At 31.5% G+C, this 14,209-nt stretch overlaps 1 protein-coding gene across 1 annotated transcript in view; it reads right to left on the bottom strand.

Annotated features, from left to right (window-relative positions):
* The window catches only part of LOC106463845 (dynein heavy chain 1, axonemal-like), a 233,622-nt gene that overhangs the window by 118,016 nt on the left and 101,397 nt on the right, over positions 1-14,209 (bottom strand). The window contains 4 exon segments of the mRNA XM_022391464.1: positions 2,240-2,434; positions 3,247-3,424; positions 9,866-10,020; positions 11,713-11,804. Of these exon segments, the coding sequence (XP_022247172.1) occupies positions 2,240-2,434; positions 3,247-3,424; positions 9,866-10,020; positions 11,713-11,804 (620 nt within the window).

The following is a 14,209-nucleotide window of genomic DNA, read 5'->3' as shown; positions in this document are numbered from 1 at the left end:
TCTACTTACTGAATAATTTGTTGAAAAAAATACTGATCTATACATTTCAAATCTAAATTTTCACCGTGCAATGCCGAGTAGTTCAGCTAGTAAACAATAAACTAAAATACCAATTAATGACATTTGATATACTAAGTTGTATAAACAATAAATAAATAATATACCTTTCCAAGGGAAAACATAAACATTAGATGTCTGCTTGAATGATTGTTGCAGAAGAAAATTATTTTGAAAGCATAAACCTAGCATAATATGCTTGTTTGCTCCACTCCTTCCTATCACATCCTTTGACCAAAGAAAATTCATTAAGCCACCCCTACTGTGTAGTAGCATCAGAGATGAGTGATGTCTGTATTAGAAACATGTTAGTATTTAAACTATTTTAAATTTCTAGTAGTCATTTTTTCAAACATAGTAAAAAATTGATATTTATGAAGGCATAAAAAATTAGCAAAAAAATTAAAATGGCACCTGAAATGTCCATGAAAATGTAACAATGTTAAATGTATTTGTTTTTTGTTGAATTTTGCAGGAAGTTATAGGAGGGCTATCTGCACTAGCCATCCCTAATTTTGAAGTGGATTACTTTTTATCAACAGATAATAGGATTGACCATCACATTATAACACCCATATGGCTGAAAAAGTGAGCATGTTCATTGACTGGATTTGAACATACGATTGACTTACACCTTGCATGTTAAATGTAATAGAAAGAACAGAGTAAAGACAAGATATTTAATGTACAGAGAAAATACAATGGTTACTCAATGCACAAAGGTGGACACTTTTAACTAAGTTATATCAACATGACACAACAAAAAAAGATAATCACTGACCAGAAAAATAAGTTGGAGGAGTCTAAGGGTATGTAACAGTATTCTTGGCAATTAATCTTACTCTTAGCATAACAAAATCTTATTATATCAGAAGTGGCATTGTAGTTAAATTCACTGATTACACATGGAATGATAACATAATTTTGTAAAACTAGAATATTTGAAGAAAAAACTGTGACTGTCAGGTGGGCAGATGTTTTACTTTACTATGCTACAGTGTCTCAAGTATATAATGTCTCAGTTTTCACTTTATTGGTCAGTAAAAGAACTTGGCAAGAATTTTTAAACTTTAACATTTGGCTTGTAACTGAAATTTATCTTTTAAAGCTGGAAGTCAAAATTTTAAGTATTTAAACTACAAAAATGTTAAGCATAGCACACCATCCTTTCAAGTTAAGAAGAATGTTTCTGAAGAAATGAAGAGTAAGGCCAAGTAGGATTTGAATCCATAACTCTGCTAACTGGGTAGAAGCTTTAGAAAATAAAGTCTCAGTCTTACTTCACTGGTTTTTAAGGTTGGAATCCTGTTGGACTCTTAATCTATGCCAGGTGGCTTGTAAAGCTTAGAATCTAGTTGTTTTTGTTGAAATTGTCAACTTTTAAAAAGTTTTAACAATATAAATTTTAAGGATGGTATGCCACTACTTGTGTTAATCATAGTGATTAGAAGAATATTTTACTACTATAACATCTGCATAACTGATTGCCAACAATGACCATAGCTACTTTTACTATTTAAAATAGCACTGACCCTTAAAACTGGGCAAATAACTAACATGCTGAGGAAACACTGTTAAACACGTCTTATAACGTTCAATTTGAGCACAAAACAAAAATATGATGTCGCTATCTCTGAAAGTACATTTTCAGTCATATATATCATAATGCAGTAGGGACAAAGAAATACATAACATAAACTGTTTTAACACCATAACTTTACTTAGTAATGATAAACACATGTAAAAATTGATACACATGTTCTTTGTGAACATCCTCATAGTTTGAATTAAAAACTTTACAAATTTTCTGCAACATTAACAAGCTATAGCCGATTAACTTTAATTAATGCCTTCGTTAGTGGTAATTAGACTCATAACAAGATAATTGGTAAAGATTTTTGAATTAAAAAAATTCAAGATATGGAAGAGTGTAATACCAACAAGTGTGCTAAATTTCATGCTGATATTGGCTTTAATGGTGAAGTTATGCTAATAAATTGGTGACCCCAGTGAAAAGTGCATTTTGAGAAAAAAGCTGTTAACACAAAAATAATTTATTTATGTAGAAAAGAGGTTAAACTTGAATTTAGGCCAAATTTGACAAATGTAATTTTTGAAATATTAGGGGTGCTCTAAGGGCCAGTGATACCTTAAATTTATTACAAATGAACATATATTTTACTTCTAAAAAAGTTTCAAAGAGCTGGTGAAGCACTGGCACAAATGGTTTCATGACTGAAGGGACTTTTTCAAGCCAGCAATCAACAAAAGGTTCCAGTCCAAGTATTCTTGGTTCCAAATACACCATCCCACATCGACTGACTGTTGCTGGTGAAGCTACAGCAAGATCAGCAACTTCAAACATCATTGTTTGTACCTATTATTTCATAAGTATATTTAACTGTTAATATAAAATACCAAAAAAAACCAATAATAAAAACTTTGCTAGCAGGATATATTAATATGAGAAATAAAAGATTAAAGAACTTTAGGTTCTGACTTGATCATGAAGCAATTTCATATCATACATATTAGTTACATAAATATATGAAGTAACAGCTATTTGAAAGGCTTAGAAAATATTTTAAAATATTAAAATTATGTTAATTTTTATACATTAATATTAATTCTTATTCCTTTTTTTGTATATGTTCAAAATTTCTAGTGCCTTTAATTTCGAAGTTACTATTATAAGTAGGTTTAAATTACAAAAATAACAAAATTACACCCACTTGTTTCTTACAGTATAGTTTTAAAATATGCAACCAAGAAGTCTTAAGATCTTATAATGTTCTCATGAATTAAAAACAAACATCTTTACATTAATAACATATTAATAACTCATTTACTGACTTTGTATGATCATAAAAATGTGCAAGGTTATAGATAATTATCTATACACTATTTCTGGCCACTGTTGGATTTATCAAGACTGTCAATAATGAGCAGAGACAAAAGTACAGCTCTACTGACTCTCTGTCTTGTTAAACATTGATAAGCCATAAAATGATGAACACTGACATATCCTATGGTAATACAATTGTATTTACTTTAATTCAGATGATACCATTATCAGAATAATACATAAATTTTATTCTAAATCAATTTCTCCTTAATATTTTTTGTTCATTTTTGTTTTTTACACAAACACATAGTGTATTAATTGTCGCTATAAAAAGCATGATAAACCTCTGTTAACTTGATGATTTCACCACTGCTAAGACACAGTTTCTTGTTGTCATCTAGCACAGTGTTCATGTTCTCAATCCAAACAGCATCCACAGGTCCATCAAAAATATACCACTGTTTGTCCTGGGATGTTTCACTTGCACCAGAACGAATAAGCGATGAGAGGATACCATCGGTCCTATATAAAATTCAGAATTGTACATTACAAACATAAATGTCTATCCAAAATACTATATACACAATATATATATATATATACATATTTATGAAAACTACAAAAATCTAATTTAAAGCAATGCAGTAGGAAGGACAACACAAAAAATAGCATAAATTACAAGTTACAGTGTGGGAAATATAAGATTATCTTAGGTTTTAAGCTATCTGCAAAAACAGAACCTACAAGGTATTAGAAATTCAGATGTGAGCTCTCAAACTAAGAATGAAGTTAATTTTTTATTATAAATTATTTCAGTTACAATATTGTTATATTCATGAAAAAAGTAAAATAAAATAATCTTTAGTTTATTTTCCATATATATATATAGGCATAGTTTAAATAACTTAAACAGAAAGAATTTCATAAAACTGTAATTGAAATAGTTGTGATGCATTAACTTGTTTACATATGCATGCATATGTTACAGCAACTTATACAATATAAGTAAGAAACAGTTCACTTCAGCTGTTTTAGTTAACAGTAGAACATTAAGGGTGGAGCAAAGGTAATGCTATTGATAAGTTTGACATGAATACCCTTTTATTCTAGTACGGACCTGCAAAATATCTGCGATCAAATTAGTACCTTTATTGCAACAGTACTTCTTTAAATACAGGATTTCTAGAATAATATATATATAAAAGAGGAAGTTTGTTTATTTTGTGCGCTATAGGAAACCAATCGGTTGTACTTACAAATTTTAAAATAACTTCATAATAGCCAGTTTTTTACAAGAAATTTAATGGTGCTATTTATTTTGTATTTGGTGTAGTATTTAAAGACGAAATTGACATAGAAAGCATTATGGTGGGAGACACTCAGATCACCTTACTGTCAATTCAGTATTTCCAAAAACAGTTTTCTTTAAATAGTGCTAAATGGTTTCATACGTGATTTAGTAACTTTGTGAATTGCAAATTATTGTTTAGTAATACAGGTGATTATGCCACCCAAGAAACGCCTTTTCTATGAAAAGTCTTCTGTCACTAAAAGAATGCAAGCACAAAAAGCAGCAGAAACAGAAGAAGAATGCAATCAAAGACTTCAAGTACAAGCTGCAAGACAGGCTGCTCGAATACAGGAAGAGACTTTGGAACAATGTTTAGTGATAAGTGATTAGTGTTTAGTGATACAGGTGATTATGCCATCCAAGAAACGCCCTTTCTATGAAAAGTCTTCTGCCGCTAAAAGAATGCAAGCACAAAGAGCAGCAGAAACAGAAGAAGAATGCAATCAAAGACTTCAAGCACAAGCTGCAAGACAGGCTACTCAAATACAGGACGAGACTTTGGAACAACGTAAAGTTAGACTTCGAGCTCAAGCTGAAAGGCAGGCTACTCAAAGACAGCAAGACAGCCAGAGTTCAGTCAGAATCATCAAGGCAAGCTGGATATAGACAACAAGAAACTTCTGAACAATGTCAAACCAGACTTCAAGCACAAAAATTAAGACAACTAACTTACAGAGAGCAATAAACAGAGGAGCAACATGATGTACGACTTCAGGCTCATAGAACAAGACAAGCTCAAACACGATCTAATTTCAAATAAAGCTTTGTTTCATTAAATGGTTTTTTATTTCTCCCATCACAGCTTTTGTCTACTTACTGAATAATTTGCTAAAAAAAATACTGATCTATATATTTCAAATCTAAATTTTCACCATGCAATGCCGGGTAACTCAGCTAGTTAATAATAAAAAACTGAAATAAGTCCATTGCTTTAGGCCTAACATTAGTTAAATCTTTTATTAAGCATAGCCTATATTTGATAAGGAGATAAATTAACACCATAACTTGTGTACATTTTTGCTTTAGTCTATAGTTAGAGCTAAACTTTACTGCACTTAATACCATAAATGAATAAACTTATAACATTATTCTATGACCTAATGTTGGACCTTTTTAAAATATTAATAAGCTTTTAATATGTTATTGTAAAAAAAGTCTACTAAGTAAGACCCCCTGTGGCACAGCAGTATGTCTGTGGACTTACAATGCTAGAATCCGCGTTTCGATACACGTGGTGGGCAGAGCACAGATAGCCCATTGTGTAGCTTTGTGCTTAATTACAAACAAACAAACTACTAAGTAAAATATAATTATGTATGCTTTTTGTTTACATTCATTGAAATGAAGTGTGTATGCATGCATATTTAGATGTTAAGGTGAGCACGCATTTTCAAAACTGACAAAAACTGAGTACTATTATAATATATATTTTTAGTATAATTTTTATTGATTATTATGAAGGATCATTAGTTTCTTGCAGTTTGGTTAACTCTTTTATCATTTTCTAGGCTGGAAAGGTCTACTTCAGGAGATAAGTTAAACTTATCACCCCATGATCTGTTATAATAACCTGATGGCTTCATTTCCTTTTTGCTTGCTACAGCTATCTATAAAAATCAAAATATTCACAACAAGATTAAAAAAAACAAAAAATATTTTAATTACCAGTTCTTGTCATCATTATTAATTCATACCAGAAAATATTTGTGGTCATAGCTTCCAAACTCTTTGGGGATATTCCATCTATTTGACAAAGATCTAAATACAAATGCCAAACTAGTCAGCAGCTATGGAAAATCAGTTAAAGGTTAAGAGTTGAGTGCTTGAACACACAATGTATACAATATTGTAAAAAAATAAGGTAGGGTGATTTATTTCAACTTCAAGGTTATTTCTACATCTAATATTAAGGGTGACAGCTTTCCCGCAACTGGCTGCAGACAGCGAAAGGTAATAGCAATTAACACATTGTGGGTTCAAGTACTCAACCCCTAACACTTAATTAATTCGCCATTGCTGCTGACTAGTTTGCATCTGCATTTGGATCTTGTCTGACAGGTGGAATATCCTCAATGCATTTAGGAGCTATGAAACAAATATCTAATCACTTTTGTCCTACCATGGATATACCTATAAAAATAAAAGGGTGTGTTTATGGGTCTGTGTGTGTGACTGCCATAACTCCAAGAGGAAAGAACCTAGAAACCTGAAATTTTGTGGACTAAGTGGACCCTGAGGGTGTGCACCTGGGTATTATTACTTATCTAATCACTTTTGTCCTACCATGGATATATCTATAAAAATAAAAGGGTGTGTTAGTGGGTCTGTGTGTGTGACTGCTATAACTACAAGAGGAAAGAACCTAGAAACCTGAAATTTTGTGGACTAAGTGGACCCTGAGGGTGTGCACCTGGGTATTATTACTTATCTACATGCGTGCACATGCACATCTTTTTATGTGAAGAACCACACAGAAAATAAATGTGACCACCACAGCTCCAAGAGGAAAGAACCTAAAAACCTAAAATTTTGCATTCATACTAAGTGAACCCTGAAGGTGTGCACCTGGGAATAATTATGTATTTCATTCACGTGTATGCACACGTGGGCATCTTTTTAATGAGGCAAGCTAGCAAAAAACCACATAGAAAAGAAGTAGGTCCTTATATTACAAATAGAAATCACAAACAGACAGACATACACACATGTGTGCACATGCATGTCTGTGTATGTGTGACTGCTATAGCTCCAAGAAGAAAGAACCTAGAAACCTGAAATGTTGTACCCATACCCTGAGAGTTTGCACCTGAGTATTATTACTTATCTACGTGTATGCATGAATGCACATCTTTTTATGCAAAAAAACAAATAGAATAGAAGTGGTTCCTTATATAACAACTTCTAATATATAGAAAAGCCAGTGCATTTTGGTAACAATGATTCCAACAGTGGCTTTTATATCATGTTGCTTAGCATTAAGAATATAACCTACTATTGTTATTAAAAGGCTATGTGCTGAAAGTATACAATGAAATGTATAAACTAAAATATTGAATAAAATATTCGTTGTTTTCTAATTCAGAGGCTCCATTAATTAAAGAGGTTTGTTTTTATTATTTAAATTTAAAATCAGAGGGGAGGTTACCTCCTGTAACGAAGCAACAAAAGTTTATAGGTTATAATTTAATGCTAAAATCGGTTCAGAATACATACACTGACATAGTCATCTAGAATAAATCAACCTAATAACCTGAGCAAATCTGGATACTTTCGCTAGTATATATATATACATACATATATATATATATATGTATGTATTAAGCTTCACACATACACATGAAGTATTCCTCATATCAGTGTAATTATAACACATAATTCGCAAAGACCATGCTTTTTTATACTTTCGTCCACACTAAAGGGTGAAGTTAATGTTTTAACAAATCAAATTAATTTGTTCACATACTCTACCATTTATATGCATATATACACACACACACACACACTCAGATATGTCCATTTAGTTAAACATCAGAAATCATATATATATTAATACAGGAAAATAATATATAATATTCATACACAAAGATATCTATAAAAGTTCTACAAATAGAAATATTTTTCTTTGTACTGTACATTCTTGTCATATTGGTTAATTTTTTTTCTGTATGAAATAAACTGCTAATTTTTCAATTAAATTCATTTACATAAATCACTGCAAACATACAATGATACTTAGCAGTAGACAATAATTTTCAATAAGCTAATATAAAGTTAAAAACTCTTTTACTTAGTTTAAGTATTTAATCATTAACTCTAATGTTTAAATAAGATTACAATGCTAAAAGTCAATATTTTAAATGATATTTTCAGCTTCCAACTATCTCAATGGCTGGATATTGTACTGTATAAGTACATGTATTACAAATTTAGTCTTTGAAAAATTAGTACGTTAATATTTTCCAACACTTAAAATATATTTCCAGTAGATACTTACCTCCTCTCACAGTTACAGCTATTCTCAATTTGACTGCCCTCTAGTGTGCACATTTTTGCTCACCACTAGCCTTGAACCTAATTCCATGTGTTTTCCACATGGTTTAATTGTGCTTAACCACACAAATTAGCATGCGACAACCCTCCACCAATAGGAGTACAACACACCCTCCTATCACAGCTGACTCCCTCTAGACAGTTAAACCCAATCTTAACTTCAAGATTAGTCATGAAAAAACAACAGTGGAAATGAGGTGGATGGGTGGAAAGAGTGAGAGGTGGTAAGTATCTATCGGAAATATATTTTCAGTGTTAGAAAATATTAATTTATAATACAACTACTTACCTTCTCTCACAGTTACAGATAGAATCCCACATTGAGCAGGTGGAGGGACCAGCTGATGAGCACCATTCAAAAGCATCTGAAGAGCACCCATGGAGTGTGCTACCTTTATGTAGAGCAAACATAACCATGGGAGAACACATCACATCTGAACCAGGTATACTCTTCACTCAAGTGGAGCCAACTGGTGTTGCATCACAATCAAAGGGAAGAACATGTGATCCATCCCATATCCAAAAGGAAGAAAAATGTGTTTAGAGTGGCTAGGGTGCATCAGACCATAATAGGGAGGTCAACTCCAGTCCAGACCAGTGGCACTGGGAGGAACATGACCAGCCTCTGGTAAGAGGAGGGTCCTCAACCACTCACCTTAGGTGTAGGAACCAGAAGGGAAGAAAAGCCTCTATTCCAAGAACCTAAATCAACATGTGTGCAAATCCAACACAACCTGGAACAGTAAACCTCAAGAATGTACATCTGGATGTTGTCAGGATGGTGGAAATGCAACATGGAGGGTCAATTCCAGTCCAAAAACAATTGATATTGTGTATATAATGTCCAGTCTGTGGTAGGAAGAAGTTCCCAGCCCATTCATATGTGAGAACTTATGTTGGCTGGTCCAGCTCCAACCAAAACCAGTTGCCCAGGAACAAACATCCATGTAATGGTAGGTGGGAGAATTCCCAGCCAGAGAGGTGAACTATTAAATAGAGAGAAAAATCCCGTCCAGACCCAGACCAGCAGCATCTGGAATAAAGAAATCTCACTCGATAGTGGATTATAAACAAAACTTTGATATTCAAAAATCAGTAACTGAATATTTTCAAAATGCACTAAAGAAAAAAAAAAATTTAAATCAAGCACAAGGTTTTTAACACTGTCATGCTAAATCAAGAAGTGAAGATTGGGTTTAACTGCACAGAGTGAGGCAGCTGCAATAGGAGGGTGTGTTGCACTCCTATCAGTGAAGGATTGTCACATGCTTTAATACAGCTGAACCACATGGTATACACATGGATTGAGGTGGAAGTTCAAGGCTAGTGGTGAGCGAAAATTTGTGCACTAGAGGGCAGTCAAATTAAGAATAGATGTAAGATTGAGAGAAGGTAAGTAGTCATATAAGAATTGAAATGTTTGATGCTAGAAATTAAATTTATACATGTGTTTTTTCTGGCAATCACACTATTGCCTATTAAAAACTTCCATTAGATTACAGAGTTAGTAGTATTTCTATATGTATGCAGAAATGAGCACTCATTTATGATTAAGTACCTACCATTCATGAGTTATCATATCAAATTCACCATACAATTGACCCATAGTAATGGACTTAGGATTAAGTACATAAGTATTCACTGGAGTATAAAGAGAGCCAGTGGGAGATGGCTGCCCTGCTAGACTTGTGAGGGCTTCTTTTAAAGTTTCATAACACTGTAAATGAGCATTAATATTATCTGAAACATTTAGAAATTCTAAAAACTTGCAGGATTGAATTGTTTAGATATACTGAATTTATATATAGTAAATCTAATAGATATGACACTTAGAAGTTGAAAATGTGGAAATAAATCTTAACAGCCAGAAATGTACATTTAAAGTTATAGAAACTCCATTCACTATTTTAACCAAATATTAAACATATAAGCATAAAGATTATATGAATATAAAACATACAATACAGTTTACTGCTAAAATAATATTTGGAATTACTGTTATTTCAATGCACATTTACTTAATGGACCCAGGTAAGTAGCTGGTTTCATACATGTATGAATGTATGTGTATTAGTATATGTATGCACAAGTTATTTCATTTCAAATTGTGAGAGAGATCTTATTCAAAGTGCTCATTATATACTTATATTAGTGAAACCACTTATTTTAGTTTATTGTCAACAAAGGAAAACCTAACCATTATTGTAAAATTTTTTTCATGTTTTCTGCTAACTTCTTTAGTCACAGTTCTGTTGCTCATAAAATAATACCATGGTCATATTCTGAATAAGAATATTTTGCTGTCTTATAAATTAATACTTTGATTGTGTGAAAAATACACTATGATGTAAAATACAATAATATGAAAAGTGGATTTTGTTCATATGAAAAATGATTTTAAAATCTTTGTAACTGCATTAAATATTAAAATAATGATGGTGTTTGAAGAAAAGGTAAAAACAGTGTTATCAATTACCTTATCAATAATGTTCACAGAAAATTACTTTTATAAAGTTTGCAATTATATTAGCTTGTAAAAACAAATTAATTAAAGACTAGTTTCTATTTTGCTTAACCAAGATGAGAGATCTGAAACAAATACAGATGAAACTTTTATAATTTAGAAAATCAAGGAAAATACATCAGCAATGCATATTGTTACAAAACAATCATTAAATTACATAAAGTTTATACATTGGTACAGTTTCTGTTTCAACTTTAATAACTTATAAAGTCAACCTTTAATTATTTTTCTCTGAATGTCTTTATACAAGAAAAAAGTTTTCATATATTTGATGCATATTTTAAATTGCAACTAGGAAACAGATTCTGAAATTTTGTGCAGCTATATATATAGTAATATACATTACTACAACTTGAGATGTTGGATATGCATTATCGCAAAGGCACAAATGCTTATAAGTATATTAATGCATTATGTATTGATAAACTGAGTAGATTTAAATTCATGTATTTATGTACTCTTCTTATATCTAGCTTCATTATATTCTATTGATTATAATGTTTAAAATAATTGTTTAAATTATAATTACATTTATGAACATTATATTACTGGCTAAGTATGTAGATTGAAAGACTATCCTTAATCTTCTAAGCTTGCTGAATCTTATGAGATATGGCTGAAGATATCAGAAAAGTGTATAATATGTCAATCACATTACATCTGCTATTTCCAGATATAGCCTTTTGCTCAATTCCAGGAGTGGTTGGTTGAGACACTATTTATATCAGCAAATTTCTTAGTTAGCTTACTTTTGATAATAAGTTATTAATACTATACTGAAAAATAATTTATAAGCTCTGCAGTTAAAATCTCTAAACTGGACTTTTTCAGGATAAAAACTTACATTTAATTATACCGTTATTTTTTCAGAATATTTTAGCATACCTTTGTCTTTCCTGAGCCTACAGGTCCTACTAACATCAGGCCATGACGAACTACAGTTGTATCATACAGTTGAAGACACTTCATAACAAATCCTGATATAGATATTATTCATTATCCAAACAACATTCATAATATATGATTATTGTCTCACATTCCTCAAAACAAATTTTCAAAGAGAACTAAAAATGTTCTAGTTACTATTTTGTGTATACCTGACTGTAACACCTAATTGATAAGGGTGATAACTGATATATATATATATATGCATTTCAGTGCTTATTTGGTCATGATCAGTTTCAAATATAAACAGAAGAATATATTCAACAATTACATATTGACAGAAGTTTCAAATAACATATAACTAGATGATTACTGATATCTAAAACAAATGAGCTATAGTTATGTAAAACAAAGTATATGATATAAAGAAGCAGCTTCACAAGTGGTTCATGGTTGGAATGGTAAAAAAAAAATACAAAGAAGTGAAGATGTTTTATTGATTTTAGTATTTTAACAACTTATCTCAAATTAAACTTATCTATAATAATAAAAGGGCATGTCTGTGTGTGTGTGTGACTGCCATAGCTCCAAGAGGAAAGAACCTAGAAACCACCCATACTAAGTGGGCCCTGAGGGTGTGAACAAATTCTAAAATATAGAAAAGCCAGTGCAAAAGTAACAACTCATTTCAACTATGGATCTTATGTCATGTTACTTTCCAATAAAAGTATAACCTAATATTGTTGTTAGTGTATCTACTGAAATTGTAAAATGAAATGTATAAACTACAAAATTGAAAAAAAAATTTGTTGATTTCTTAATTTACAGTCTCCATTGATTAAAGAAGTTTTTTTTCTGTTAAAACAGAAAATATATTAATTCAGAAACAATTTAAGTTTCAAATTGGATCGATATTTTTTTACTTTCATGATACATTTTATGCAGTTGCTAAAATATATCAACCTAATAATCCATGTAACGCTGGGTACTTTTGTTAGTTCCAAATAAAACAAGCACAGTGATGATACCAACCAAAAAAACAATACATGTTTTTAACTAATTAAATTTAAAAAATTATTATGATTACCTGTTATGCCAAGATTTTGTATGAATAAAAAAAAATACCAGTGAAGGTTAATATCTGAGATTCATGAAATACATCAAATAACTTTTAAGATAAAGTGACCAATTCAAGAAATATTTACTAATAAGACTAAATTGAAGCATTTTCAGCATTTTGAGGCATTTTATGCTATTTTCAAATGCTTTGAGAATTCACAAAATGAGAGATATAATTTCATAAAATTCCATGTATGATATACCTACGTGCAAGCCCCCCAGTGGCACAGCGGTATGTCTGCGGACTTACAACGCTAGAATCCGGGTTTCGATACCCGTGGTGGGCAGAGCACAGATAGCCCATTGTGTAGCTTTGTGCTTAATTACAAACAAAATTACAAACAAAACATACGTGCAATATGAAGAAAAATTGGGCACATCTAATGAATGCATATGAAGAGTTACACAATTATGCTTGTCCAAGAAAGGAAACGTGTATGTCAAGTATAGAAAAAGATTTTTTCCAGGCAGTATTGAAAATCAACTGTTTACATTATTTATAAACCAACACCACCACACCAGAGAGAGAACTATTAGAAAGTTTATATTAACTTCATTAGAGACTAGAAATTAGCAAGGTAATCAGAGACTCTGGACAGAATTTTGATCTGAAGAGGACAAGGAGAAATACATGCAAATAGATTGCCAATTTACCATCTTGGATCATAACCAATTGTTGAATTAGTTTTGATTTTAGTTCCAAGAATTACAAAAAGTCAACAAAATTCATTCAATTAAGTGACAGCTCTACTTGCATGTTGGATATGTACATTGTTTGGAGAATCGCAAGAATACTAAAGAAATCCACATAAAAAACCCATTTTTTGGGGCAAAAAGTTAGTCTCCTGGCTTGCATTAGATCGTCAAGAAATTAATGCCGCGTTTTGAAACACTTCCATTAACCATCCCCCAAAAAACGTACATCACGTATAATAGTTAAACGAACTGCCTAAACTAATAATGGCTGGAGACGGCTTGAATGGGTAATGAAGAAAAACTTTAATATAAGTTTAACATAACAGCAAATGTACAATGTTTCGACAAAGTTTTGTCATCAGCAGGTACCCATTCAAACTGTCTCCAGGCATTATTAGTCTCAAAGTGGGTTCCTCGTCATTGAATTTGAACTGCCTAAATGTCATGTTAGTGTAGACTATATAATGTGTAAAGTTTAGTATACTCTAATCCCTTGTAGTGATGGCACACGATGAGACACACATTCGGCATGTAATGCTGTTTGAATAAAAGAAGGGAAACAATGCCTCTGTAGCCACAAAGAATATCAAACAAATTTATGGAAATGTTTTGAACGTCCGTAAGTGTCAACAATGGTTCAGCAAATTTCGTTCAGGTAAATTTAGCCTTAAAAACTGTGATG

The sequence above is a fragment of the Limulus polyphemus genome, unplaced genomic scaffold (assembly GCF_000517525.1).
Source record: "Limulus polyphemus unplaced genomic scaffold, Limulus_polyphemus-2.1.2 Scaffold1498, whole genome shotgun sequence".
NCBI lineage: Eukaryota > Metazoa > Arthropoda > Merostomata > Xiphosura > Limulidae > Limulus > Limulus polyphemus.
Note: the sequence above shows the minus strand (reverse complement) of the source record. Positions and strands in the feature narration are given on the sequence as shown.